General features: G+C 38.2%; 1 protein-coding gene across 1 annotated transcript; it reads right to left on the bottom strand.

Annotated features, from left to right (window-relative positions):
• Positions 1-707: 707 nt before the first annotated feature.
• Positions 708-27519, bottom strand: LOC104576059 (visual pigment-like receptor peropsin). The gene is made up of 6 exons (XM_010223416.2): positions 27399-27519; positions 20305-20510; positions 6674-6773; positions 4702-4806; positions 1749-1972; positions 708-1161 (listed from the first exon to the last, which is right to left on the bottom strand). The coding sequence occupies exons 1-6, from the start codon at positions 27517-27519 to the stop codon at positions 727-729; spliced, it is 1191 nt and encodes a 396-aa protein (XP_010221718.1). The 3' UTR covers positions 708-726.

Genomic DNA, 27519 nt, shown 5'->3' with positions numbered 1-27519 from the left:
ATCAATATGCTTGCAAACTTAGTGTAGTCACCTGTTTCACTGCCTGTACAATATCTCTTATTCCACTTACTTTAACAGTCAGAAAATAAGCAATCTGGAGTCAGATGAGTGAAATCAAAGCCACCTTCCTGAATGTGAACGCTACAGCTGGGCCATTCTCACTAGGGAGATGAGTGAAGAAGGAAATAATTCCACAAGCCAACACAGAGAGGTGTGAAGTTGCCATTCGGATGGCAGTGACTAGGAAATGCCAATGCCAGCAGCTCCCCAGCAAGCTCAGCGGGGCACTGCATCTCCTAGGGCCTGGACAGTGCAGTGCTGTGCAGCTAAAGGGATCATCTGCAGTGGAAATGGCTCGAGATTTGGAAATATATTTGAAATGCAACTCTAATTCATAACATTTGGGTAGGAATGCATTGGGTTTTTTTTTGTTAGCTAATTCTTTTTCTTCACATGTAAGTTTTCCCCTCCTTCCTATAGTCTTGCCCAGGAAGATGAAAGGTTTCTGGCTCTGGGTGTGCTGCCCATCACTGTAATGGGCTTCACAGAGTTTTGTGCCCTGCGTCGAAAGGAAGTATCGCTTTATCATCAGAGTTACTCGAGTTGCATGGTCAACAGCGCTACAGCAAGAAACTGGTGAACCAGAGATTAGGAAATCAGTCCAGTAGTGATTTGAAGGGTCTTTCTGAATACTGAGTGGCTGTGTGTGTTTACTGGCCACAGAACTTACAGTCTATCGCATTCAATATCAGGGTTATTAGATGGTGTATCAAAGATGCCAAAATACACTTCCCTGTTCACTGGAGGTGGGGTGTTGGTTGGACTTCCAACCCCAGAATCAGGGCTTGATGCAGGATGCACATCTGCATACTTCTGTTCTTTCTGAGAAGGCTCCTGTTTTTGCTTGAGGTTTTTGAAACGTTTGAGCTTCACTGGGTCCTTGACTTCTTTGGCACAATGGAACAAGATGAAAATGTCCCTCCGAAACTTGGAGCTCATTCCAAAGTAGATAATAGGATTGTAGAAGCTGGCAGATTTAGCAAATAAGCTGGCAAGGATACTGGTAAGACTGGGCACAGGGTGACCACAGGCCGACCATATAGAGATGACAGCGTATGGTGACCATGCAATAATGAAGGCTGTGCAAATGACAATAGAAACCTAAAAGACAGAGGAAAAATAGCTTTAAATGTCTTGTGGAATCCTTGCAGAGAAGATTTCATGAGAGACAAGATATACAGTGAATAGTATCTTGAACACTTGGCTGGAAGGGAAGCATTCAGGTTGTCATAGACAAGGCTGGATCAAGCTAGCAAGACCAAGAAGCCATATATTTTAGGTTAGCACAGTGTTATACTTGAGCAATGCATTATCTAATGGAAAATCACTACAATTCTGTGTATATTTATGTGATTTCAGAAAGTTTAGAGCAGACTTAAGCCAATGATAAGTAATTAAAAGCTCCCCTGTAACTTACATGTATGCTCAGAAGTAACATTGCTCTGAAAAAAGGAATATACCAAACCAAGATTTTCTTTTTATGATGTACTCCAATAATATTTAGGTTATTTTTAATCTGTTTAGCCTGCTGAGGGGGACGGAGTTTTTAAATATCTTGTTATTCTGAGCTGAAACTTCATCATTTTAGACAGTGGAGCTATGAAACATGATGGATTTGTTTTGTTGTCTTCCATCCCAGCTGAGAGCAATTTTAAGATAATGTGCATCAACATGAAACCCAAACTCACCCTTGTGACATCTCGCTCCATCCTCCTCTGTCTATCTGTTGGGTCGCCCAGGCCTGTTAGCACGTGGCTTAATTTGACAGTATTGATAATTGACACATATGAGAAAATCATGACAATTACAGGTAGGAAAAAACAGCAGATAAAAATGGAGACAATGTAGGATTTGTAGATTGTAGAGAAGTTGGCTTTTGCCCAGTCTATCTCACACGTTCCGTACATGCGATCTGGAAAGCAAAAGTAATTTGGTTATCATTTTTAGAACATTTATCTGCTTGTGTGTGTTCCTTTTATCAGTTTAAGTAAGTAGTGCGGTTTTCTTCTTTTAGAAAATTAAGAACAGAGTGATCTTGCTGATTTTACGAGTCATGATATATTTACATAAGCAAATTTTCAAGATGCCCAGGCAAGAAAAAGTGTCACCGAGCAGTATCATTCTGTTCAGTTTAGAGCTTTAGCGTGAATCAGTAACGAACAGACTGTTGTTTCATAATAGGAAACTGTATTAGTTCATTATAAAAATAAGTTTTAATTTGGTAGGCTTGATATTCTTAAGTGCTATCATCCCTTATTTGACATCATCTTCTACATAGCAACTTCCTAAGACAAGCACTGTGAAAAGTACTTATGAAGAGGCAATATACCAAAGAATGTGAAAGTTTTTTCTTATGTTGCAAAGTAGGAAATATAAATATTAGGGTTTCTTTTAAAGTAGAAGCCAAAAGGCAATGGAAAATTTATTGTGGTAAAAGGGACATGAAAGCAAGCTAATGGTAAGGTTCAGGCAATGATAAAGATCTACAATCAGAAAGGGGCTGCAATCGCTTAAAAAAGTAGTTGGATGGATTGTGGGATTTGCAGCTAGTAGGATTTATGAAAGGACCCTGCCTGATCAGGCATGTAAGGGAAAAAACACTGGAGTTAAGGGGCAGTCTCTGCTGAAATAGTTTTGTGAAAAAAATCTAAACTTTCAAAATGACTTAATGCGCTTGCTAATATGTCCTATTATAAAAACCTTGAGTTTGTTAACTTCATGGATTTTTGTATATTTTGAATTGCTGTTTTAAGTGGAACAGGCTGTTTTTTTTTCTGATGAGCAGTGGCAGCAAACTGCAAGATAAGTACATGAAGTTTGAACCAAAATTACTTAAGCAAGTAATAGCAGGTCCTGGAAATACAGAACAGGTGAAGCCTATGTGATTTAATAACAGAGCTTTCTCTGACATCTAGTGATAACCCCTAAAAGCAAACAAACAAACAAAAAAATCTAATTCCCCATAGCTGATCTGAGGTTTAGATAGAACTAATTAAAGGAACAAAAGATGAAAATCTCTTTTATAGGTCTCACCAAAAATTGCTCAGTGTTACATGTTACAAAAAACATTACAAAAGTTTTAGGTACTTCTGTGTAGGTGTCTTGAGTGATAGAAATAGGGTTTTGCCTTCTTTGCTGCCTTGTTCATGCATAGATCTCAAAACACTATTCAAAAAGATAACCATAAAATCTAACCTAAAAACGAACTTCCAGGTGATAAGAAAAGGAACTTGCTCATATTTCCTCCAACCAGACTTCTGAAGGAGGTTCCCCCCTGCCTTCCACAAGGACGCTGGCAAGTGGCATTTGCAGCCTGGATGGGCTCCTGGGGACTTGCACAGAGCACTCTGTGCAAGCAGAGCCATGGGCCACATGGATACCCTGACAGGGCAGAGGCACCAGGCCTGTGCCTAGGGACAACAGTGGATGTCAAAATTCTTTGTAGAAATGAATGGACGGTGAAGAGTCAAAATGTTTTTAGAACTGAAGGGCTAGTGAGAATTCATGTGCTATAAAAACTTAGATTGCCAGAAGATACATTGAGAATGAGAAGTCTAATCCCTCCTCAAGTTTTACAGTATATCTAGAGGACAAAAAATTCCAACAACATAAAATTAGAAAAGTCATCCTGGCTGACATTAACAATCCATTAGTCTGATAACCTGATAAAGGATTGGTTTTGGAAAAGGCATGAGAGAACAATTATACAAATGGATGTTTTTCTTACATGCACCTTTCAAGAGTTAAGCTTATGTATTTAAAAAGCCAGAGGATATATTTACATCGTATTATCTAATAGACCTTGCTAGGTTTCATGACTTCTCAAAGACCCTTATTTAAATGAATTACGCTTTGCCTATCAAAACATCCTAAATGCCTAGCAATGGCCCCATGAACAAGCTCTCCAGGGAGGAATCTTTCCTCATGTCCACTGTCATGGCACCAACCCTTTTCATCACCACGGAACTGGAGTTACAGGCTTTCTCCTTCTCCTAAGTATATCCCTAAGCCACATCCTCCACTGAGCCTTAGCCTCCTACAATGGCTCCTCTGATCAAGCTATTGAACTGTCTCAGTGGTCACATTTTTTTCCTCACCTTTTTTTTTTCCCCTTTTCCTCCTACTTTTTTTTTTTTCTTTTGGCAATGGCCTTAATTTACAACCTAGTTGTCTATTGCATTGACAGACTTTCTGGGATCTTTTTCTTCTTTTGCTTTTTTACTGTTCATACTTTCAAAAAACTGTTCCACAAAATCTTTTTTGTCATGTCTTATTAGAGTTCAACTTTAGCTTAACTTGCCGGAACTTGTGTTCTTTTCTCACTTCCTAATTTTGACAGTTTTTGAAGGATGGCTTTTGATAGTTTCCTTTACCTCACTGCTTAAACATGCCAAATATTTCTGGCCTCTTTTACCACAGGTAATATGCTTTAGTCCAAGTCTCTGCTAGGATATCTTAAAATAAATTCCTTTTAGTTGATAATATGGAAGACACAAGTCATGACTGGACACAAGTCATGGATGATGAATGATTTTCTAGGTTCCTCTCATAATCAGTCTAGCTTTCAGCAGGGAAGAAAGGTAAATATTTTTTTCAGTTAAATAGACAATTACCAAATAAGTGAAATAAAAGGTATGTTACCTGTATAACTGCCCCAGCCGAGTAATGGAGCTACTGACCAGAAGAAAGCTGCTATCCAAATAAGAACCAGAGCTACTGTCATGCTGCTGTTGCTGATACAATGACCTGGAATCATATGGTTTATTGAGAAAAGAATAATTAGTAAATTAGCCTTACCTCTGCAGATAAAATATAAACTCATTCTTATAGCAACTGGTAATAAAGAAAGTAAAGTTATTTGAAAAAAATGCTAAGATGAAAGATATGCAAATCTTAAATTTGAAAGCATGTCAGGCTTGTAAGTGTTGGTAAGATCAACAGTGACTTGAATAGATAATTAGAATAAGACAAAATATATTTATTCAACACTGCAGAATTAGCAAATTCTGTGTTGGATTTATGTTTTGTAATGTTGTAGAAAGCAGAAAAAAAAGTTAGATTTTGCACTTTTGGGATTACTTTTCATCTAAACAGAAACACTTCTTATGGCCACCAAACTCTATCCCTCAGTACTTTCTGTGAAGTTATATTGAGCACTTGCTTAGATTTGCTTAAGGGGTAAATTAAATTATGCACACCCTCTGATGAACATATGATGAACAGCTTGCAAAAGAGAAATCCATGTTTCACATGCTGCAATGAATTTAAGGCATAGAATACATTTTAGCCAAATTCTAACACCCCCAGCAGGTTGTGTTGAAAATGAACTTCAGCAAAAAAATCATTGCAACAAACTGCAGATGAACTTCTTGTGAAAAAAAAGACATTCTTGCAGGCTAATTAGAAAGAGAAATACATGTGATGTATCCAATGTATTAATGTACATTTTATATTCAGATGTTAAGAATTTTCTGATTGAAAGGTGGTGCAAGCCTATCACAACAAAGACAGAAAAATTGTTAATATTTGATCTATGGATAGGTGTAGGAATTACTGTTGCCTGGAATACTAGGGAGGATTCATGGAAGACGCGAGTGGAAAGGAGAGAGATAAAATAAGTTTCCTGATGAAGATAAAAGTTTTCAGCATAGCGTGAGGTTCAAGATGAACAGGAAGGAAAGGTTTCTACCCATCTTCTGAAAGGGAATGTCTGGGATGAGTAAATGCTAATGTAAAGATGCACAAAGGGGAGAAAAGGTAGATGGAGGTATGTTTACATTGGCTTGCTTATGAGGGCTACATAGCAGAATAAGGAACAGGAAACTCGCAAAGGTTTTCAGATTGGATTTGAAGAGCGAGACACTGATATGCCTTTAGAGAGGTAGAGTTAAAAAAAGAAATCCCCAATTCAAAAAACAAAACAAAACAAAACAAAAAGAAAAACAGAAAGAGAATATTTAGCGAGGCTTTTAGCACTGGAGATACTGAGAAACAGTGACTCTTCAAGATATTCAGGTTGCAGATGTACAGAGCGTTAGAGAAGGAAAAGATGTGGAGGAGAGGCTGTGAGGAGAACACCTCACAGACCTAGGGGCAGCAGGACCCAGGGGACATGTGGACAGAGCAAGGCTGTGCTCGGGTTAGGAAGCTGTGGGGATGTGTGCCTGGGTCTGCCTGCGGAGGCTTGCTGAGGCGTCAGGAAACAGCACTGAGAGAGAGGATGTCTGCGTGGAGACAAACCTGGGTTATCTTCCATGACTGCAAACTCTTCTCAAGGTTACTTTATAGATTAGACTTGCTGCTTTACAGTGCGGTCCCAGTAAGGATATTTGCCTCACTTAAAAACCATTTAAGTGGTATTTTGAGGAAAACAGACAACCATCAGGGCTGGTAATATCTTTGGCACAAGGGTCAATTTTATGCAGGGTGACCAAAGTGTACTATTATAATTTGGCTCTTATTTGGGTCAACTCTCAAGAGGTTACTCAAACATGTCATGAACGGGATAGGTTTCCTGCATGTCATTTATTTTTGATCAATATGCTAACTGAACAGGCTACAGATTTACATCACAGTAAAGGAAGGCAGAATTGGACCTGCCTTTATTCCTTACCTCTCTCAGGATGGCAGCCTTTTATGTAGCGAGTCACGCTGATTACTGTAAGGGTATTAATGCTAGCCAGGCCAAAGAGGAGTGTCAGGAACCCATCAATCTAAAAGAAGAAGAAAAAAAATAGTAGGGCAGGAGGTTCTCTTACTGCAGAAGGAGAACCAAAGGAGAATAGAACTGCAGGGTTTGCTCCTGTCACTTTCATATTAATGCTCTTGAAAATTGTTCCAGAAACCAATCAGGAGAATATAAAATGTCAGGAACAGTTATCTTTTATGGGATCAATGAGCAAGGAAATGTTCAAAAATTAGAGAAGTGCTCTGTAATGTACACAGAATAAGCAAACACACCCTCAGCTGTATGCTTTCCAAAAATGATTTGCCAAATGAAGGAGAAAAAGAATGAAATAAAAACAAGTAAAACCTTGAATAGGCAAAAAGGGACAGGATGCAGCCAGTTATTTTGTGTAGAGCAGATACACAGACTGAGCCCATACATTGTAAACCAATGTAGGCAGAATGCAGAAATAAATGGGCTTGGCCAATTGGGGGTGGGGAGGGAGAGAAACAAAACTCACAATTAAATTAAAACATTCAGAGCTAAAACAGCCAAATAGGTTGGCTCTGCAGGGATGCTGCTGTTATTGACTGCATGCTGTGTGCTCAGCCGTCGTGCTCTTTCCTGCCTCACACAGGCTGCGTGGACTCCTCTTGACGTCAGCATCTCAGCAGTCTGTGCACAGAACAACTACAAATCTGCTAGCTTCATTTCTGGGTATGAATTTACTGCTGAAGATAGCGAAGATGGAAGTAGCCATCTGCTAGGGAACACTATATGGCTGGGAAATGATCCAGGCAGCACTTTGAAGACAGTCTAATTTTTGAGAGCCTGCAATCATATACCAAACTGGCAAGAGCTGAGGATCTCTGGAGGTGCCAGTTTATGCTGAGCGAGGTGGGAATGTTGAGTAAACGTCACTGGACTTCAACTTGGGATTTAAGTAGTGAAATTACGGGTGGGAAGTGTGTCATCATTCACAGGACAAACTCAGTCTCTGTATGAATGGGCACAACTCCCAGGGAATTCAATTTATTCCAGAGTCGAATCTGTGACTTTAATCCAGATTTAAAGCAGCTGAGTCCATGGCGGATTATATAAATTAAATTAGGTGAAGGGTTAGGAAAGGACGACTTAATCATTTCTTCTGCTGGTGGTTTTTGTTCCCTCCAATGCCCTTACGTTGCCTCTATATACTTTTTAATGCTGACTTTTACAGACTCATGACATTTTAAACATATGCGTGATATACTACTATAATGGCCTAAATCCAGTCTAAATCTAAATCTATGCTCCATTTAAAATCAGCTCATACTTGGTGGAAAGCTGCTACTGTGATTTCATCAGAAACTTTCATCCTTGGATGTCTCAGCTGCTTACGACAAGCTGCACTTGGCTGAATTTGTCCAATTGTCAGCTTTGGGGATTAGTGAAATACTCAGAAACACAAATGTGCTCTGCAGTTCATTAGCTTATGGATGCAAGCAGCTGCCACCTCTCTATGTGCTCTACCTGCACTTCATGAATCCAGAAAACAGCATGGTCAAAGACTTAAGTAACCACACGGCATAAGATTAAGCAGTTGCATTGGTTACTAGCTTAGAAAGGAAGTAGTGTTCAGCAATGATGTAAATAAACATGCCGAAATTAAGCCTGAAGAGCTATGAGCTTTAAAACTAAAGTACTAGGACAAGCTGCTTAGTGTGCATCAATTAGCTGCTCCATGCAGGTACTTGTTTGTTTATTGGCTGAGTCCTGAAATATGTTTGCATATGTTTTGTCACCTGCAGCTGTACATAGTATTTTTCCAATACCTCTTTCCTACTGTGAGAACAAAGGGACATTTATATTAAACTGTCAGTTCAAATGGCTCCTGAGCACCCATACAAAGGGAGGAGTGTAGGTCTCGAAATACACTTGAGACCTGTTTGTAGATTGGTGGTCTGCTAAAAAATGCAGTTTTACCTAAATCAACATATTTCACAGGACTGAGCAGTTGCCAGTGCCATGTGCCATTTCATACTATTTCATAACAGAGCATTTCAGCCAGAAATAGTCAGGATACTATTGCTGCTGCTCATGTGGGGGACCACACAATTAATATGTGGGTAAAGTGGCAAGAGCCTCCCGAGTGGCAGCTGTACTAACCACAGACTGTGTTGCCACTCCGAGCATATACAAATGGCTATGGAAGAAAGAGCTCTGCTATTCTCACAGATCTTAAAAAGATAACACTGATTATAGTTAGCAATCAAGTATTCAAAGTATTAGTATTCAAAGCAGTTAGCAACAGCATAACTGGCTGTAGATAGAGATACTAACGTATATCAGCAACAATAAATTAAGATATTCTCATTTTTATACAAGTTTAAAAATACCTGGAATATCAGCCAAAGAAATGCAAGAATACTGTGTGAGGTTTCATTACATTAATGCTTTTCATCTTCCCAAATTCTGTTTTCCCTTTTCTTTTATTCTACCACCTTCCAGTTCCTTCCCTCCATGGTCATAACATTTCCAAGGATCCTACTCCAGCTGCAACACTTCCCTGTTTCCCTGACCCTCTGTTTCTGTGTAATGCAGTGTTAACGTTGTCCTTCCTGTTATCGAATATGATCAAATGACAGCAGTGCCTATAGGTAATATTGAATCCTGGTACAAACAAAAGTTCATCTTATGGTAATTTTGATCCAACAGCCTTTCTCTTTAGCTCATTGAGAAATAGTAAAAAGTAAAATAGAGAGGGAAATCAGTGGATTTCTCAGTGCTGTATCAACATTGCTCCTTTGACTGTACCGATGTTCACAGAATTTGCTCGTTATCTTTATTGCTCTTTGAAGTTAAGACATGAATTAACAAAAAGATGGTTTATTCTTTGTACTTCCTTTGCCTTGTTTGCCTCATTAATGTTCCTGATATTTTATTTACAACCCACAATAAGTAAAGCTGTTACTGCATGCAGATTAGTTTTTTAAGGTTTGCTTCAAACACAGTGAAAGTCAGGAATCTCCTTTACACAACCAAACTTTCAATTATGAACTTGGATGTGCCCTCGTTTTATTGCTTTTATACTCATATATCCCTTCTGACTTCATAAAGGTTGTCTTCATTTAAAGCAGATGGAGTAAAATACAGCCTATTGTTCCTATTCTTGGATTAATTGAGATTTAATGGTGCAAAAGCAGATTACCAAAGTAGCTATTACATTTCAATTTAGGCTGAAACACTAATCTCAGCAGCCAGAAAGACTGCATCACTCCCTCCTCTGGCAATACGATACAAAACAGACACTGGGGAATCTAAATTTCCTGAAACGATTTACTTCCCTTCTAAACTGCATGTCAAGACTTTCTCCTCTATTATACATATAGATAAAGAAAAAGATAAACTTTAATAGAGATTATTTTCAACGCATGTAATAGATTACATGCATTGAAACTTACCAAAATAAGCTTGCTCAAAATAATTCTATGAATACAAATCATTTTTTTTTCATGATGATAATATAAAGAGAGAATGGTAATAAACCCCCTCAAACCTAAATACAAGAAAACAGCTGATCAATCTATACAGAATCCACTAGGAAAAAAATAGGTAAGAACTTCAGACAAAACATTTTAAAAATTTTAACAAGTTTTAAAAGTGTGCAGAAGTGAGGAAATATTTGAATCAAATCGAATGACAACCTTGTTTCCCATTTCTGCAATACCTCAGTAAACTGTCAGCTAGGCTAATTTATTGTATCTAAACTCTTCTATTACATGGAAGCACTGCCAAGGGACATGACTAAAATTAATCTTCATGGTAGATTGCTCAAAACCCAAAATGTGGAGTGTTCCTAAAGCATTAAAAATAGTTTCTCAAAATTTACTGCAATATTGGAAGTAAAAAAGAATTGTAGTCTGCTACAGTTTCCACAGTGCCTTCCTTTCGTGGCAGATTGCCTTGTTGAGTGGCTGCATTCTGAGTGGCCCCTTTAGACTGTCTGAGCACACTTCAAGAGTAGCCCTGCTTTAGAGGTCATTATATTAATCCAATCCATTATGGGTTCCTGACACAAACAGCACTTAATTTACTAAAAAACAATGAGAAATTCTATATGATTAGAGGGTTTAAACTGTTAAGTGAGAGCATCAGGTGCTCAGTATTTTGCATTCACCAAGTAATAAGACCTTTTTATTGATGGCATATATAGAAATATACTTTAAATATAGGAAAAATATTAATGCAATATTTAGGCTATACAGTTAAGTGTTCAAATATATAGCTACACTACACGGTTGGTTAGTGCTAGCTATACACATAAAGAGCAGCTAATGTATATTCCCCTCTACTCAGCCCTGGTGAGGCCGCATCTGGAGTACTGTGTCCAGTTCTGGGCTCCACAGTACAAGAGGGATGTGGAGCTGCTGGAGAGAGTCCAGCGCAGGGCTACAAGGATGATCAGGGGCCTGGAACATCTGCCCTATGAGGAGAGGCTGAGGGAGCTGGGCCTGTTCAGCCTGGAGAAGAGAAGGCTGAGAGGGGATCTAATCAGTGTATATAAATACCTCAAGGGAGGGAGTGCAGAGGACGGTGATGGTCTCTTTTCAGTGGTGGCCACTGATAGGACTAGAGGAAATGGCCGGAAACTGAAACATCAAAAATTCCATAGGAACTTAAGGAAAAATTTCTTAACAGTGAGGGTGACAGAGCACTGGAACAGGCTGCCCAGAGAGGTTGTGGAGTCTCCTTCTCTGGAGATCTTCAAAACCCGCTTGGATGCAGTCCTGTGCCACGTGCTCTAGGTGTCCCTGCGTATGCAGGGGGGTTGGACTAGATGATCTCTAGAGGTCCCTTCCAACCCTAAGCATTCTATGATTCTATGATTCTATGATCAGGTTTTGCCTTTAGTAATGTTAGTGAATCATGAATGAAGCTACTTGCTTGCATGAAGTTATCTTAGGATAATATACTGGCTTAATCAAATGAGATTCAAAGTGCATTTGGGCTGGCTTTTAACTCTAATATGAGAGTGTTGTAGCTTTCTCTTGTCATGATTTATACTTATAGTCGTATATACCCCATAAAAAAAGAGTACTCTTAAGTCATTGCCAGGGCATAACCACCACACTAAGCATAAGTGCCCATCCTTTAACAATCAGAAAGAAATTTCCTTCAGAATTTCCTCATAAAAATCTAATCATGTGACATCCTCATTGCAAGAATCATCTCTCCATCTGCTCATGAGCTTCAGGCTTACACCATGGGACAACAACTGGTTTCTTACCTCCCCCTGGCAAACCATAAAAAATGAAGGAGGTGAGAGGAGAGGAAGCCACCATCGATACAGCTCACACTATGTTATGATTGTGCCTGCTTGTTTATTGTTAGTATTACTATTAAAAATAAATAGCTATATAGACAAAAAGAGGAAACAGCTGCTCGATTCACCATCATCATTCCTACAACTGAGTCATATCATACCTTTAATAGAGTCATTTTTATGTTTCCTTGGAAAGCAAAGCTGGCTTCGTGGACCCAGTGATCTAACCCCAATAACTGGGATCCTTTAATATCAGAATAAGTCCCAGTTTTATTTTCAAAATAAAGCTGTACTAGCTTTTATTTTGCAGAATATCACGATAAATGGTTCTGTAGTCTTATCAACTCCCAGGGAAGAGGGGTCACACAGATTGTTCATGGCCACTGCAAAACAGCCCGGGGATTACAACTGACCTTCCAAAGTCTCCAAAGTACAACTGTGTGTGCTCTTCTCAGCAAGAGTGAATCTGCTTACGTAGTCACAACCAGGTTAATACAAGGTCATTTCTGATGCTGGCTCAGTGCCTACCACTGAAGTTATTCTTCTGCTCTCAAAGCACTCAGACGCAAGACAGGACAGGTTAGCTCAGGTGCCAGTTCAGGTCTCAATGGCCAAGACTAGAACATGCTACGTCCCTGCAAAGTGCTATGTGCAGCTGTCCTGATATGCTGATGATCTTAGCTCTTTAGATCCCCCACTCAAGTAAGTGGAGAAGAGGACAAGTGTAAGATCCCAGGAACTGCTTGTAATTGTAAAATATGCGAGCATTGTAAGGCTCTTCATAACACGTGGTGTATGATTGAATCAGATAACTCCTAACAGGAGAGTCACACTGATTGCCAAGATGTCTTAGTAGCCCAGGGAAAACCCAAATGAAAGTACAAAATATATTAATCTTGGCCTTAAAGAGCTATCATGAAAGCCACTTAGTGCAACTCCATCCTTTCTCAAGGGACAGTTGTGTGGCGATTAATTGCCAAATATTAGATGCTATGTTATAAAAAGCCTATTGCAAGCAATGGGAATCTTACCAGTTCAGGTAGCACCAGATCTGGCTCAGAACCTCAGCAGGAATCACTTCCAAAATATTAGAAGTATACTGAATTATTAGAATATATGTTCATAAAATATAAGAAAATATATACAAGGCAAAATTATTTAGTATACTTATAGACATTATCATAGTGATTTCCGTGTTTCATATGCAGTTTTGGTAAAAGTATGTGAGAACATGGCGTACAGGCAGGATCTGGAAGCACATGATTGTCAGTCATGTGGTGAGAAGATCTGTGGTGAGAAGATTGAGAATGAAGAAGATAGGTGATGAACAATAGCTTTTGAGAAGATATTTAATCTCTTTGAACACTCATAAATATCAAAAGAATGAGGGAGACTATTATTTTCCATGTAAGGAAGTGGAAACAAGGAAAGAATGTCCCAAATTCCTCAGAGAAGAAAAACTAGTGCAGGCTCCAGGAATTCCCAATTCTGTGCAGTTACTACCAGACAGTATCTGCCCTTTTCAGGGCATTTACACAGTAGTTAGGTGGCACGGAAGGGGTTTCATCAAACATCCAAACAGATAGTTTGAGTATTCACAGTATTTCAAGCACCAAATACATAACTTCCCTAATTTGTCACAATAGACTGCAGAAATAGTCATTTACGGAAAAGTGAGAGAGAATCCACAGATAACGAAAACTGGCATAACTTCCCTGCAGTCACATTACTTACAGTAAAATGATCTTCTATGTTGCTAATGATTCCGTTTGTGCAAAAGAACAGCCCTTTCCCTCTTCCATGCAGATGAGGTATTTTTCTCATTAAAATTTAGATCAAAGATGTCAGCGTGATTTGCTTTTACCACGTCAACTGTAACACGCACACTCTTTAGATAACATCAAGGTGGGCCACAATTAAATAAATAGGAAAGATTCTTTACTCAATTTGCATTTTTCTCTCCAGTATTCAGTTCTCGTTTGTGAAAGGAAGAAAGAACGACACATTCTGGGATTTATAATATCTCAGATATAAAAATCATCTAGAAAAACATCTGACAGAGGAAGATTTGTGCAGCACAGTGTGGGTAGAGGGCACCTTTTTTTTGACTTTGCTTTATAGATCGGCCTCTGTATCTGCCTTTTCACAGCCGCCAGGGTGTTAAAATGAGCTGAATACAGAGCTAATGTTACACAGCTTTTCTTTAGTACCTTTAACAGCTGTTTTATCTGTTAATGCTCTTAGTGCCTGTTCCATGATTTGACTTTGAGTTATTTTCATCTTAACAAAATGTCAGGAATGATAAGCTATATATAATTAAATCCCAGGAAGATCATACCACAATACTGTACCAACTATTTATCAGTTCCACTTTTACATTTGATTTTGTTTGTTTCTCTCTTTAATTTCTTTTGTTTAATTACTACAGCTCATAGGTACATAGCTGGCCATTTTTCATCTAAGCGAATTTTGAACAGGTTCCTGCGCTATTATTATTTTGAAGAAAAATATGTTTCCCCCCATCCCAGCTTCAGTCCTAGAGTTACAATCTTAGTAATGGAATATGCAGTGATACTGTGAGCTTTTTACACAGCAAACAGGGTTAAGGCTCAGTCTTTGGCTCAGAAACCTCCATCGATGTTAGTTGACTACAGAAAGCACTCTTGAGTCTTATGGTACTTGTGTTCTTGCTCCACTGTGCACAAATGCTGGTGAACTCAAGCAATCTTTATGTAGATGGTTCCAGAGAGAGATAGAAAAGAAGAAGAAGAAGAAAGAAGAAGAAAGAAGAAGAAAGAAGAAGAAAGAAGAAAGAAGAAAGAAGAAAGAAGAAAGAAGAAAGAAGAAGAAGAAGAAGAAGAAGAGGAAAACCTTGAAGGAATAGTGTTATGAGCCCTGTCATGCTGACCAGGACAGTCTTGGGAGACATCACTGCCTCCCACTGTAGCCATCCGGGAGAGAGAAAGGGAAGGAGCAAATCTTCACCCACCTTGACAGGCATTGCTGGGGGTGAAGAGGAATGTGTTATGGATTTGTCTGAGTTTTAGGAACAAGAGCTCGGTGGTAACCAGGATGGTCATATGGACAGCTGCCGAGGAGAATGAGAAGGAGAGATGGCTGGGGAGAGATATGCAAAGGCTGCTTCTTATGCAGGGAATGAATGGAAAGTGAGGCGATTTGGTGAAGGGAAAATTAAATACATGGAGTAAGGTGGATGAAAGGGCGTACTGAAAGATGTTTGATGAAGAATGTGATAGAGGCAGTGAAACTGTTTAACTCATTTTCTTTGCCCAAATACCAGCAGTTGGAAGGAAGTCCGTGACTTTCCATTCTGGTCCTTTCCATCTGCCGTTGCCTTAACCACCGAGGCACATCGGCTGTCGAGCTACCACTGCTCAGTCAGCTCATCCATAGCATGAAGTAATATTACACCTCATATATAAACCCTATCTTGGCTTTTATACGGATACAACATCACACACTGAGTCAACAGATTTCATAGCCTAGCTAATTAGCCCTTTTTTCAAACACAAGTATCTAGTGAAAAAGATGGAAAAATCAGAAAAGGAGAGCACAAAAATCGGAAATATAGTTAAAAACATCTGCCAGTGAATGACCAGGCTTTCATGTATTTTTTTTCCCCACAAAAGGCTAGCTATATATTTTTTGTATCCTCATGCCTTTCCCCTATTATTTTGCTGTGCTGCTCTAAAGTGCAGTCAGCATTCAAAGATCGTGGAGACCCTATGCTATAGAAGGTGCTCTCACTTAATTTCTGGACAAAGCACATCCTAGAAAGTCTAATGTTTTGTGACTCATTCTCCGCTTTTTAGATGTCAAAGACACTTGTGGCAACCAAAGGGTTAATATGAGCGGAGCGGGGAGGAAGCAGAAACGGGCCTTGCCTTTTCAGATTTTCAGAACAGGTGGCTTAGTAGGTAGCCACTGATTCCAAAGTGAGACTTCTAAATATAAATGAAGTGCTTTGTAGGCTACTGACTGCCAGTGAAGCCTGTCGAGTACAAGGGGAACTGCAAGCATTTGGCATGGCACACAATCAGGCCACTGTTTAACAGGGCTCAGCAGAGCTTTGAGGACCTGCTACCATCCCACTTCATAGGAAAATCTTGGCATTAGTGCATTTTTTGAGGGTTTAAGTAGCTAGGAATACAAGGACTTATGTAAACCATATAATCATACAGCTCTTGTCAGCTACCAGCAAATGTTCTGTCAGATCCAATGTAATTTTTTTGTATTTCCTTGTAAATTCAAAATATATTACTCAGTAACGAGTACTAGAATGAAGGTTCAGTTTTCATATCAGACTCTGTAATATTACCGTTAAACATCCAGTTAAGACATATAAAGCCCTGCCAAGGTTCTATTCCCTGGAGAAATTAACAGATTGAGTTTTCAGATCTCCTGTTTTGCGGGATTTTTTTTTTTTAAATCTCATGCCAGAGATGTTGGAAAAGACAAAAATACCTGGTTAAACATCAGGAGAAAAGCTAAAATACCATAAAAACAATGACAATAATGGAAGGGAAAAATAATTGCTAAAATAGGATTTTCATATTAGACCATGTCAGTTATAATTATTGTAGAATGAAACAAAATTCTAATTATTACATTATGTATGGCCACAAATGTTCATAATCAACTAGTATGCTACACTGACATAGCAATTATTTCTGTTTATTTCAATATTATCAAAGCAGGGGTACTGGACATCCAGCTTTTCACAGAGACCTATATTTGTCCAGGGTATAGCTGGCAACTTGATCAGCTTACAGCACCACTATTTGATTGTCTTATTGATAATCTTAGCAGAGGCAAAAAAAAAAAGCAAATGTGCTAAAGACTGGCTGGCCTCCCTCTCTCCAGATCAGGACTGACACACATTGGTAGGGCAGGGAAGGGTTAAACAAGACATGGAAAATATAAGAGAGTCAGAAAGCCAGACAGTGATTTGGATATAGAGGAGCTGGATATAGTAGACTGACCGTTCAGCCTCATTTCTGAAAAGAGAGCTCCTACAAATCTCCACCAAGAAAAAAATGTTTAACAAAGGGAAGAACAAAAAGTTCCTCTTCCACACAGAGGAAAACTGGCACTATGCATCCTGTTCAGCAGGTGTGCTATGAAATTTTCCTTTTATTCTGGAGATACTTTGCTTATTTTTTAATTAAGAGTTTTCACAAAACGGATTGTTTCAGAATGAGGAGAAATAGTAGTTCTTAGCCCTGCTCCCTCTAGCTGGGGCAAACCAGGTATGGTAAAGCTTACTTAAAAGAAAATAAATATTACCTGAGGGCAGAGACTAAGGCGCAAGACAGGAAAGGAAAATAGGTGGATTAAGTCAGGTGAACTCATGAGGTAAAGAGAAGTGACAGGTTAGCTTGGAAAAGTAGTTTCGCTAAGTATAGCCGCCAGCAGAAGGTGACTAATCACATAGGAGCAAATGCTTCTATATAAAAACAGATTTATAAATATAAAAAGGTGGTATTTTTTCCACTTACCAGGTCCCCTTACAGACCTCATCTTACCTCATCTGAAGTATGATTGATAATATCCAGCTACTATGCCAAACATACACAATTTTACTGTCCTTTCTAATATTTTTGTACAATATACTTCCTAAAAACCTAAAAATTGCCATGCTGCTCATATACAGTTTGAAACATCTTAAGCATTCTCTTTTATCACTGCCTTCTCTTTTAACAAACAATAACAAAGAAGATGGATGCCAGTGTTTAAACTTATTTATGAGACTCCCAGCACATAACAAACTCTGGATAGAAACAGGGAGCTGCTGTTGGATGTATTCTGCTTTTACTCAGCAATTCACAATTAGCTCAAAGTATTCATTCAGACTGAAAATGGACTTTTCCAGATTTCTCTTTGCTTTTCCCTTTTTAAAACATGTTAGAGGAATTGTTCAATTAGCAAAAAAAAAAAAAAAGAAAAAAGAAACAAAACAAAACAACAAATAACTTTTTTATGTACTTTTTTGGTCTAAAACAGTTTCAGCACTTAGATTCTTTGCACAGGTAAGCCTAGCGTAACTGCACAAGTAGAAATGTTGATTTATACAAATCCAAAGATGATGAAATTTCTGGCCATTGAGAACAGTCTTAGTTATCCAGAGCCAGATTATACCTTCATTTACTCCTATAAAAAGCAGATCCAGTTGCTGCATTTCTTCTTTTTTACTACTTGTAATTGAAATTAGTAGTTTTGCCTTTATTGCCATAGGACTCTGTTAATACAGGAAAAACAAAGGGCATATGAATTTTAATTAGTCTGAATGCACTGTCAGTTCCTATATGAAATGATGAATTTTAATTTTAGAGCCTATTGAGGATTACCAAAGAACTTTTTACATTTTTTTTTTTTTTTGAAAAGTCAAGTGGCATTAATGTCCTGAACTAACAGTGCCTCCTCACTATTTTGTGAGTTCAAACTACAGCTTTTAGATTAATTAGTCTCCTCTGGGAAATGTTACTCTGCATGGAGTAAGCCTTTGTATTGAAGGGAAGGAGACACAAGCTGTAAAAGTTCTCTCTTTTATGCTGCAGAATTAACTATTGCTTAGCCGCCACGGTAAAAAAAATAAATTAAAACATACAGGAGGATTATTTCTCTCTGCCTTCTCCTTCATCATGATGCTGCTTGATCCTTGTCATAGGCTATCCTGTCATCTCCAAGTTTCTGATTTCCTTGTGAAACAGGCATTCACACCGAGTACAACCTCGCTCACAGGTGTTTTACTGGAAGTACCAGTGAGCCAGGTCTGTACCTATATATCTATGGGAAGTATTTATATTCTCCTTATACAGGTGGGCGTTAGCAATAATCATGTTTTCCAATTACTCCAGCAAAAAGATTTCTCCAAGTTCAGGAATGGTTACATAATAAAGTCACTCATCCTACCTGAGGTCCTGAACCAGAAAAGACGTTAAGAGTAAGATTAACCATACAAACAGTTACAACAGACACAGTATAAGCAGTTGCCTGCAAAAACTCCCAAATACCCAAAACTAAAAGTGCTATGTTTGATGAAACTGACCAATAATAAAGTGATCACAGGAAATGAGAAGGCTTTGTGGAGTGCTTTAACAGGTAGTCCCTTCCACTGCTTCGAGTGAAAGGTTGAAGCGCCAGCAGTCACGCTGGACTGCAAGGGGCTGAGGAAAAGAGCTTTTGTCTTTGCTTCCAGCACGACCAGTAGAAATTAAATGAAGCCAAAAAAAGAAACAACTATTGCAAACAGACGAAGCTCATTCATCTGGAGAAAAAGAAAGACTTGCTAAGTATAGGGAACAGAATACTATCTGGTGAATGAATACCTGGGAAGGAAGGTAAGGAAGGAGGGAAGGAACATAGAATCATAGAATGCTTAAGGTTGGAAGGGACCTCTAGAGATCATCTAGTCCAACCCCCCTGCACACGCAGGGTCACCTAGAGCACGTGGCACAGGACTGCGTCCAAGCGGGTTTTGAAGATCTCCATGCGAGTCTCCTTTTAAAAACACAAGTTCCAGTCAAAACATGATCTTTTTTTTTTCTTTCCTTTTTACTTTAAATGTCTAAAATACCTTGCAAAATACAACAAGTTCAAGTGCAATAATAAAATACTCTACAAATGCCCTTCTGATCCCAGTAAGATTAGGAAAAAAAAAGATATAATTTCTACTTTGGAGAAGAAAACAAGTTTAAATAAAAGAAATATTACCACAGAAGTATAAAACCAAGATCAAATCCCTCTAGAAAAATGAAATTTTAAATTGTCTTAATAATAAATCTTCTCTTATGGTATCTGTGGATTCAGCAGATCATTGTTGATATTCTCGAATACCCGCAAGAATATAAAGGCGACTAGAGACAAATTGTAAATGTGCTATGAAGGACATTTCTAATACAATAATTGTGAAATATGAATTATACAGCCTTCTCTTACATTTATAAACCCTATTCTACAAAATAAATAATGAATCTGTGATTTATAGAATCCCTTTGTAACCATTAATAACATTAGCCAGCATGTGGCTAGAGAGGATTTTTGTGGTAGCAAAAACACTGAAAATCGGTTGAGAACTGATCAAACACACGGATTTAAGGAGGTAATAAACTGAGTGCTGTTCTTTGGAAGGTTACTCAGTGTTCATCTTTTCTCTTTTAGTCCTGCCTGGCTATTTATATACAGCACATATACAGAAATAGATGTACTTATATTGTCTAATTAAGTGTTCCTACATGTAATCCAGTCTTACCTGGCAAGTCCATATTGATGTGATAATGAATCCGTCATCTCTAAAGACGTTGAAGATTTCAATGATCCCTCGCGAATAACCGAACACAGAGATACTGGCATCTGATACTGCCAAGTTAAATGTGAGGTAGTCTGTGGGCTGCAGAAGAGCTCTTTGTTTATACAGGACAAAAATCACAATGCTGTTTCCAAACCAAGATAGCCAACCTGATAAAAAAAAAAGATAAAATCTATGAAATCAAAAAGTAAACAAAACAAGAAGCAATTTAGTATGTAAATGTGCAATGCCTCCTCTAAAATTACCTTTGTATTTGCTAGCTTAAAATGTCTGCACTTCCTACATGTGCACTGGCCTTCAAGGGAGCAATAAACAGAACAAATGCTCCCATAGTCTACGGAGTCTGGGAAATTTTCAATGAAAGTATACAAGGAAGGTACTCAACTTTGTTGAGTTTCTTCCAGAACAACAAGACATATTTTAGAGGGAAATGACAGGGACAAAGTGTTTGTGATCACCTAGAATCCATCCAGATGCTGAGAGTGGGGCTGAGGGAAGCGCTGAAGGAGACAGAACTGCAGAGCACTCCTGAGGGCAGGAGCAATTCCTTCTCACAGAGCAGGCTGGTGACCTGCACTGCCATTTCCAGCCTTCAAATGCGTACTGCGTCTTGGAAGAAGACCACTTACTTAAATATTCTGATCTAAATAGAGGAAAACAACACCCAAGAAACTCAGTTCTCAGTCAGCAGCAGAGTGACAATCAGAGTGGCCAGCACAAGGACTACCAACCAGAGAAGCAACTGTGGGACACTGGATCTCTGCCCCATCAGATAGATGCACTCATTAAAGCTTGCTGATTATAGCAGCTTATTTACTTAAACAAAACAAAACGCCTCTGAGAGGATAGTAGTAAAAAAGTTTTAAAAAAGGTTTAAAATATATCTTTAAAAGGCAGAGCAAAGAGAACAATAATTTTGACACACTTAATGAGGGCAGGAACTTCCTTAGTTGCTCTGGATAGATCACAAGGAACCTGGAAAGAAACCTATGAACCTTGAAGTGCTATAAGGCATTGGTGCCACACACTGGTGTCAGCATTTCAATAAAACAGAGAAAAGAACCAACCAAAGGAACTAGATTTGATTTATGCAGGTTGCCAGCAATGGTGCCTCACAAGGCGATCCAAGGGAAACAAAAAAAACAAACAAACTCCATATCTTAAAGCAGTCCTGGCCTAAAGAACAGGTTCCAGCTGAGATCAAAAAGTGCTCAGGGGAGAGATTAAAAATAATGGATAGGATAGAAATTGAATGTTTAACATGACAGAGGCTTTGGAGAGAAGTTGCAACAGCTCCCCCATCAAGTGTATTGCTCTCTAATATGGGCTGCTCATCAATGAGAAATTGCAGGTGCTTCCAAAGCAGCAAAATCTGCAGAGAACCTGATTACTGGAGTTTGTAGTGCAGAGCAGGACTGAGAGGCACTGCTGTAAGACTTGCAGGACCAATAGGTTAAATGGTGGAATAGGTTAAATGGTGGAATAGGTTAAATGAGTGTTGATAAATACTAAATATTGAACAATTAAGGAGTCCCCTTCGCTCCTTGGGAACCTCCTTAAATCTGTGGACAGTTCTGTGAAGACTTTATTTTGCCCGGAAAAAAAGAAAAACTAGTACTATATTTGCAAACATCATGAGGTAGGAGGAATAGGATGGATAAAAGCTTTGTGTTGCCTCTATATAGTTCAGTAACAATCCTTCTCCCTGAATAACACCCCCTAATGGTGGTTTCTAATCCATAGATTTGAAAAACAATCCACGTAGGAGATAGGTGTTATTACCCATGATTTGCAGGGGAGAAAGAGGAAGGTTGCCGAGCAAACTGGTTGTACTTAAGAACTAACACCCTATCAGCCAAGTCCAGCATTAGCCCATGGTCAGTCTATACAAAGAAAGACCCGAAAACAGGCAACGAGATGATAGAGACATTGAAAATTTCTCTGCCGAAAGAGACTGAAAATAGTGATGCTCTTTAGCTCTGAGAAGAGCTAAGAGGGAATGTGACAAGGTCACAAATACTTCTCCCAAATCACTCAAGCCTGAGCATGCAGACATGCTCATTTTCTCTCGTGCACCTGAGAGACTGCGCAGCCCCTCTGTTTGTGTTAGATCTGTGATTTCACAGGGTTCAGTTTGGTATGAGGGAACTGATGGCTCTGAGCTGATCAAGCACATTTTTGATAGATTATAGTATTCAAGCGCAGCTAAGACAGTTTATTATGCTTTGTACTTATGCCTGTCCTTACTAGACAGAAATTGTTGCAGGGGCCATGCTTGTAAAATCTTGTAAGAATGAATTCTTACCCCCCCCCCAAAAAAAGTTACAATGTATCAATTTTGAACTAAATGGAAGAAAAAAATTACCTGTGAAAGGTGAAATCTCAGTGTCACATGACAAAATTGACACTAATTTTTCAAGTGTCAAATGGGCTGATTCTAGGGCAGAAAGTGGTTTGCAGAGCAGTCATGAATGAAGTAAAATATTGATTCAATTACCTATAGGCAGGCATAAATGCCTTTCTGGAGAATTTTGTTGTAAGAGATTTTCAGATTAGAAAACTTCACTTAAAATAGCAAGAAAATATGGAGAATTTACAAAGCTGCCATTACCAAGTACAACTGTGAAGTGCCCCCACCCTGCTTTTAATCTTGAGCACTAATTATGCATATACAGTATCCTACCCAGGATCCTACCCCAGCTGTTCTGTGAACAGTTTGTTTCCTTTCCCACCTGCCCAGATTCTTCTGTTACGGGCAGTCCAAAAATAACACTTTTTGTGTTACTTGTCAAATAGCAGTTTATTGTCACCATTCTGAAACATGTGCCCTTTAAAGGCATCTGTGGGTCACCTGGCCTGTTCCAATTTTATGATTGGATGGGTGATGATTTCAGGATGCCTATCTGATATAAACACTCAGGAGAATCCACACTATTTTTCTCTAACCAATATCCTCTCATACCCATTTAAATGAATATAAAAATAGTAAATGGTTTGCTTGATAATGAAATGAAAAAAGAGAATATTTGCAGAGAGACAAATTGACTAAACCTGAGTATTTTTACAAGTGTAGGTTTGACTTAGCTAGTACCTGTGGACTTTTAAATTCTTGCATTTTTAATTTCTACCTGGTAATCCTTTAAAAGGATTTTTCACAATAGTATATATTTTTTTTTCTCTGAAGGTCATACATGCAGATTCCTTTTTTTCTTTCTTTTTCTTCTTTTTTTTTCTGTAAATTATACCACTTACTTAAGGCAAAGGACAAAAGGAGTCAGATGTAATGCTAGCAATAGGACTAACTCCCATCTGCCTCTCCAAGAGAGAGACCCGGGAAAACAGTTTGCTCTGAAGAGGGGTGCTGACCTGGTTGACCCAACGAAAGCAAAAGCCCCCATGCTACTTGCCTTCAGCTGACACCTGTGATTGATTGCACTGTGAGGGTACCCTGTTCTGCAACAGTCACTGCAGTCACCACCCTCTGTATGTTGTCCAGCCAAAGTGTTGGTGAGGAGAATGGTGACATGGTGACTTAGGTGTCAAGCCCCAGGCACGGCAGGCATTGCAAAAGTCATTTTGATCAGCAGAATGATCCTTGTGCTTCGATGCTGGCTTGCTTGCAAAGCTAGTGTGCGATACCTATGCCAGGGTGGGCTGTGGACTCAGATTTTTCCATAGGGTATACTGAGAAGCCGCCCCACATCTCTGTCTGGGTTTCATGCAGGTTGGCTAATGTATCCATCAGTGCACCTCCACTTGTAGCATCCATGATATCTGTGATAATATGAGAACTTCCAGGAAAGAATGTGTAAAGATGCCCCAACTCTTGAAAAAACCTCCCCTGAGATGTGTGACTGCAGGAACACTGGCCAAAGAAACTTAGTTTTGTTGGACCTTATCGTATGTAGGTGAAGAGATCCAAAAGAATCCCATCTTCTAGGTAATGCTAACATCCCTTTGAACATTTGTGCATTAGAAAATGTACATCCGTATTTGCAAGAAGCTGCACTGAACATGTTTAGATTCAAGAGAGGAAAGGATTTTCAGTAGTTACTGAACTGTAACAGCTGAAGCACTGAAGCTGTTTTCCATAGACATCAAAAAAACAGGAGAACTAAATACAAACGTCTTTGGGACTCTGCTTAAGTGAATGTCCCTAGAGTCCTGCTACTGCAAACTATTTTTCAAAACTCTTTAAAAAAATGCAGACACCAGAAGGTAACGCACTGACTGACCTTAGTTCTCTGCTTGACGAGCAAGACTCTGTGCAATGGAGTACTTTGCTCTGCCATGTCACTGAGTGCCAGTTATCGGTGCTCATAAAAGGAATAGCTATAAAGTTTTATTATTAGTGCTTGCAGAATTGAGGCGGTAGAGCTTGAAGGAAAAAAAAAGGAAATTCTCCTGATTTATACATTATTAGTGTTATTTTTTTTCTTGAATTTCCCATTGCAAAAAGGTATACCTACTTCCATTATCTTTTAACCAGAACTCTACTACACTTCAGCTGGAGTCGCATTTATACTGGTTATATGTAATCTGTCAGGAATGCAACTTGAATGTTTAATCTGGAGTTAAATAAGACTAGCAATTATATAAAATTCATTTATAAGTGTTTATAAGCCTTTGTAAGCTTTAGAAAAGGATCTAGCATAATCTACAGCAATCAGCAATCAAGAGCCACACAGTGGCTGAACTGAACTGAACACACAGCATTTGTATTAAGTGGTTGTATTAACCACATACAGCCACATAGTGGCTGTATTAAGTTAACATATAGGACTGAAGTTTTATAAAATACATGGCAGAAGAACTTAGTAATGGACAAACTTAGGCCCCAGACAGGTAAACTCAGGTGGAGGTCAGATTTCTAAGATAAGTCCATTGATATATAAAGCATAAATAAAAAAAAAAAGTAAAAATATTGATTTTTACATAGTAGGGAAAAGTAGTGAAAGTACATTTTTTGTTCCTATAAAAAAAAAGAGAATGTGTCTCCAATTATTTGTTTAGAGATCCTTGAGAGAATTAGAATGCTGAATTGCAACATCGTAAACTGGAATAAATGAAAAAAAAAATCATGTCAAAACTTTTTATTTTCTTAAGCTGACAAACCCTAAAAATCATATATATATATATATATTCAGCAAATATGACATATTTTTTTCTCCTTCAGAATTTATCTACTACTGATTGTTTTCACTGTCTCCCAACAGCAATATTAAATATTCGCTTGGAATATACTATGGCAGCTTATAATAGAAATCCAACTGATCTGACTGGGCCGTTTCAACCTTTTTCTGTGATATGTGTTTCTTGGATACTGTGGGTAGGTAATCCTAGTTACCTGTTTAAAAAATACAAATTTATTTTGGAACAGATAGTGCAATAGGTTGCTGGCATAATAGTCTAGAACAGTAGTGGAAAGACTATTATGAGAGAAGATTTTTTAAAGAGTAATAATTTGCTTAATAGAGGAATATGAAGGTTGCCCATGCAGTAATTTCCTCTACAAATACAAGGTGGCTGTGGGAGATTAATTGCAGGCAGCAAAATCATTTCAATTAAAAGATGTGACAAAAAAAAACATATAAAATGGGCATGTACCACTTCAGCTTAAAATTTAAGAAAAGGCTTCAAGCCACCGAGAGATGAAGTCAAGAACAGCCTGTTGATTGCAAGTGTGGTAGCAACAAGAACAAAATCCCCTAGCAAGTTATAGGGGGAAGCATGATAGTTTTATGAAGGGAATTACATCATTACAGCAAGGGACTGGCCTGTAGACCTAAGAGGTTCTTTCTCATTCTGAAGGCAAATGATTAATTCATTAGCTGATGTGGCCAATTCCCAGATATCAATGTGCACACACATGAGCAGATCTAGGATAAATCAGAACATCACTTTATCTTATTTACACTTTTTAAACTCAGTTTCCTAATATAGATGCATACCTTTTTCTTCTAGAATCTCTATTTTTTATCCCAAACTCAACTACTTTTTTCTAAATCTTACAAGTAAAGAAGAAAATCTTATATGAATATAAGAAAATATGACCATTTTACATTGTAGCTTTCACAGATGTTTGTACAGCATTTGTTGAGGGCTAACAGGCTATTTGCAAGATGTGATATAGTTAGAAAAGAAAACCTACTTATCTCAATTCTTTAAAAATATAAGCTTTTAAATATATAATGTTTAGGACAACAGATTTAATAAAAGTAATCTTTCCGGCTAATTTCCTGTGAGGTTGTATGGTTAGAAATTTTAATTACCGAGTAAACCTACATTGTTTGAAATTTCATACAGTTTGCTTACATGTTGCAATGAGTATGCCCTAAATAAACAATATTTAAAAACCCAGAATTGTTCTAGGATGAGAATTCACATTAGGTTCCATTTCCAAGCCCTTATTACATTATTTGTAATTAATTGATGTTTCGCAATGGAGCTGAAATAAACACAGGATATGATGACTACTCTCCTACTACTAACCGTCCTACTAAGTTGTCCTACTACTAAAATTTTTAATAGAACCTTTCTGAAGAAGTTTTTTTTTCTATGTTGATAGAACATATTTAAAGCAAGAGCAGTGCAGATAGTTTCAACATATAAAAAACTACAGAACTGTATGTCTTGTCTCGGCAGGAGATAATTGTAAGATGCCAACCGACTGGCAACAGTCAAAATTCTAGAAATCACAGAACATTAATTCAGTGCTAATGAGACATTAGGAGAAGGCATAACAGTATCATGTTTTCTGATAAAATATTTTTTTTCTCTTCGCACATTTTAAATTCTGTGAACATTACGTAAACATCTACGGGCTTATCTTATTCATTTCTTCTCAATATTTTTGCATTATTAATACTTTTAACAAAAGAAAGCTGTACCTCTTTGATCTATAACAGCTGAAGAAAAAGGCTGCATTTTATAAAATCTTGCTTTTTATGGATGAAAAGCAACGGAATCACTTTGAACTCCGTACCAAACTCTACTGGAGTTTCATTTCATAAGGCAGGCAGAGATATGGTACATACCTAGAGACAGTAGGTAGAAACCTATAATAGTCTCTCCTTGTTCTGTTACAGGAGTCTCTTTGTTCTGAAAACTGTTGTTGTTGTTCCTCCATGGTGCCTGCGGAGAAAACTGGAGAGACAT

Source organism: Tinamus guttatus, unplaced genomic scaffold (genome assembly GCF_059628265.1).
Source record: "Tinamus guttatus ecotype Peru unplaced genomic scaffold, ASM5962826v1 Tinamus_guttatus_pri_ptg000208l, whole genome shotgun sequence".
Taxonomy (NCBI): Eukaryota; Metazoa; Chordata; class Aves; order Tinamiformes; family Tinamidae; genus Tinamus; species Tinamus guttatus.
Note: the sequence above shows the minus strand (reverse complement) of the source record. Positions and strands in the feature narration are given on the sequence as shown.

Excerpts from the sequence above, each read along its gene's own strand:
- LOC104576059 (XM_010223416.2), bottom strand. The coding sequence starts at position 27,519 with ATGTCTCTCCAGTTTTCTCCGCAGGCACCATGGAGGAACAACAACAAC. Across the intron at positions 6,774-20,304 it reads CATCAATATGGACTTGCCAG|ATTGATGGGTTCCTGACACT; the intron begins GTAAGACTGGAT and ends TTCTTCTTTTAG. Across the intron at positions 4,807-6,673 it reads AGGCTGCCATCCTGAGAGAG|GTCATTGTATCAGCAACAGC; the intron begins GTAAGGAATAAA and ends ATATGATTCCAG.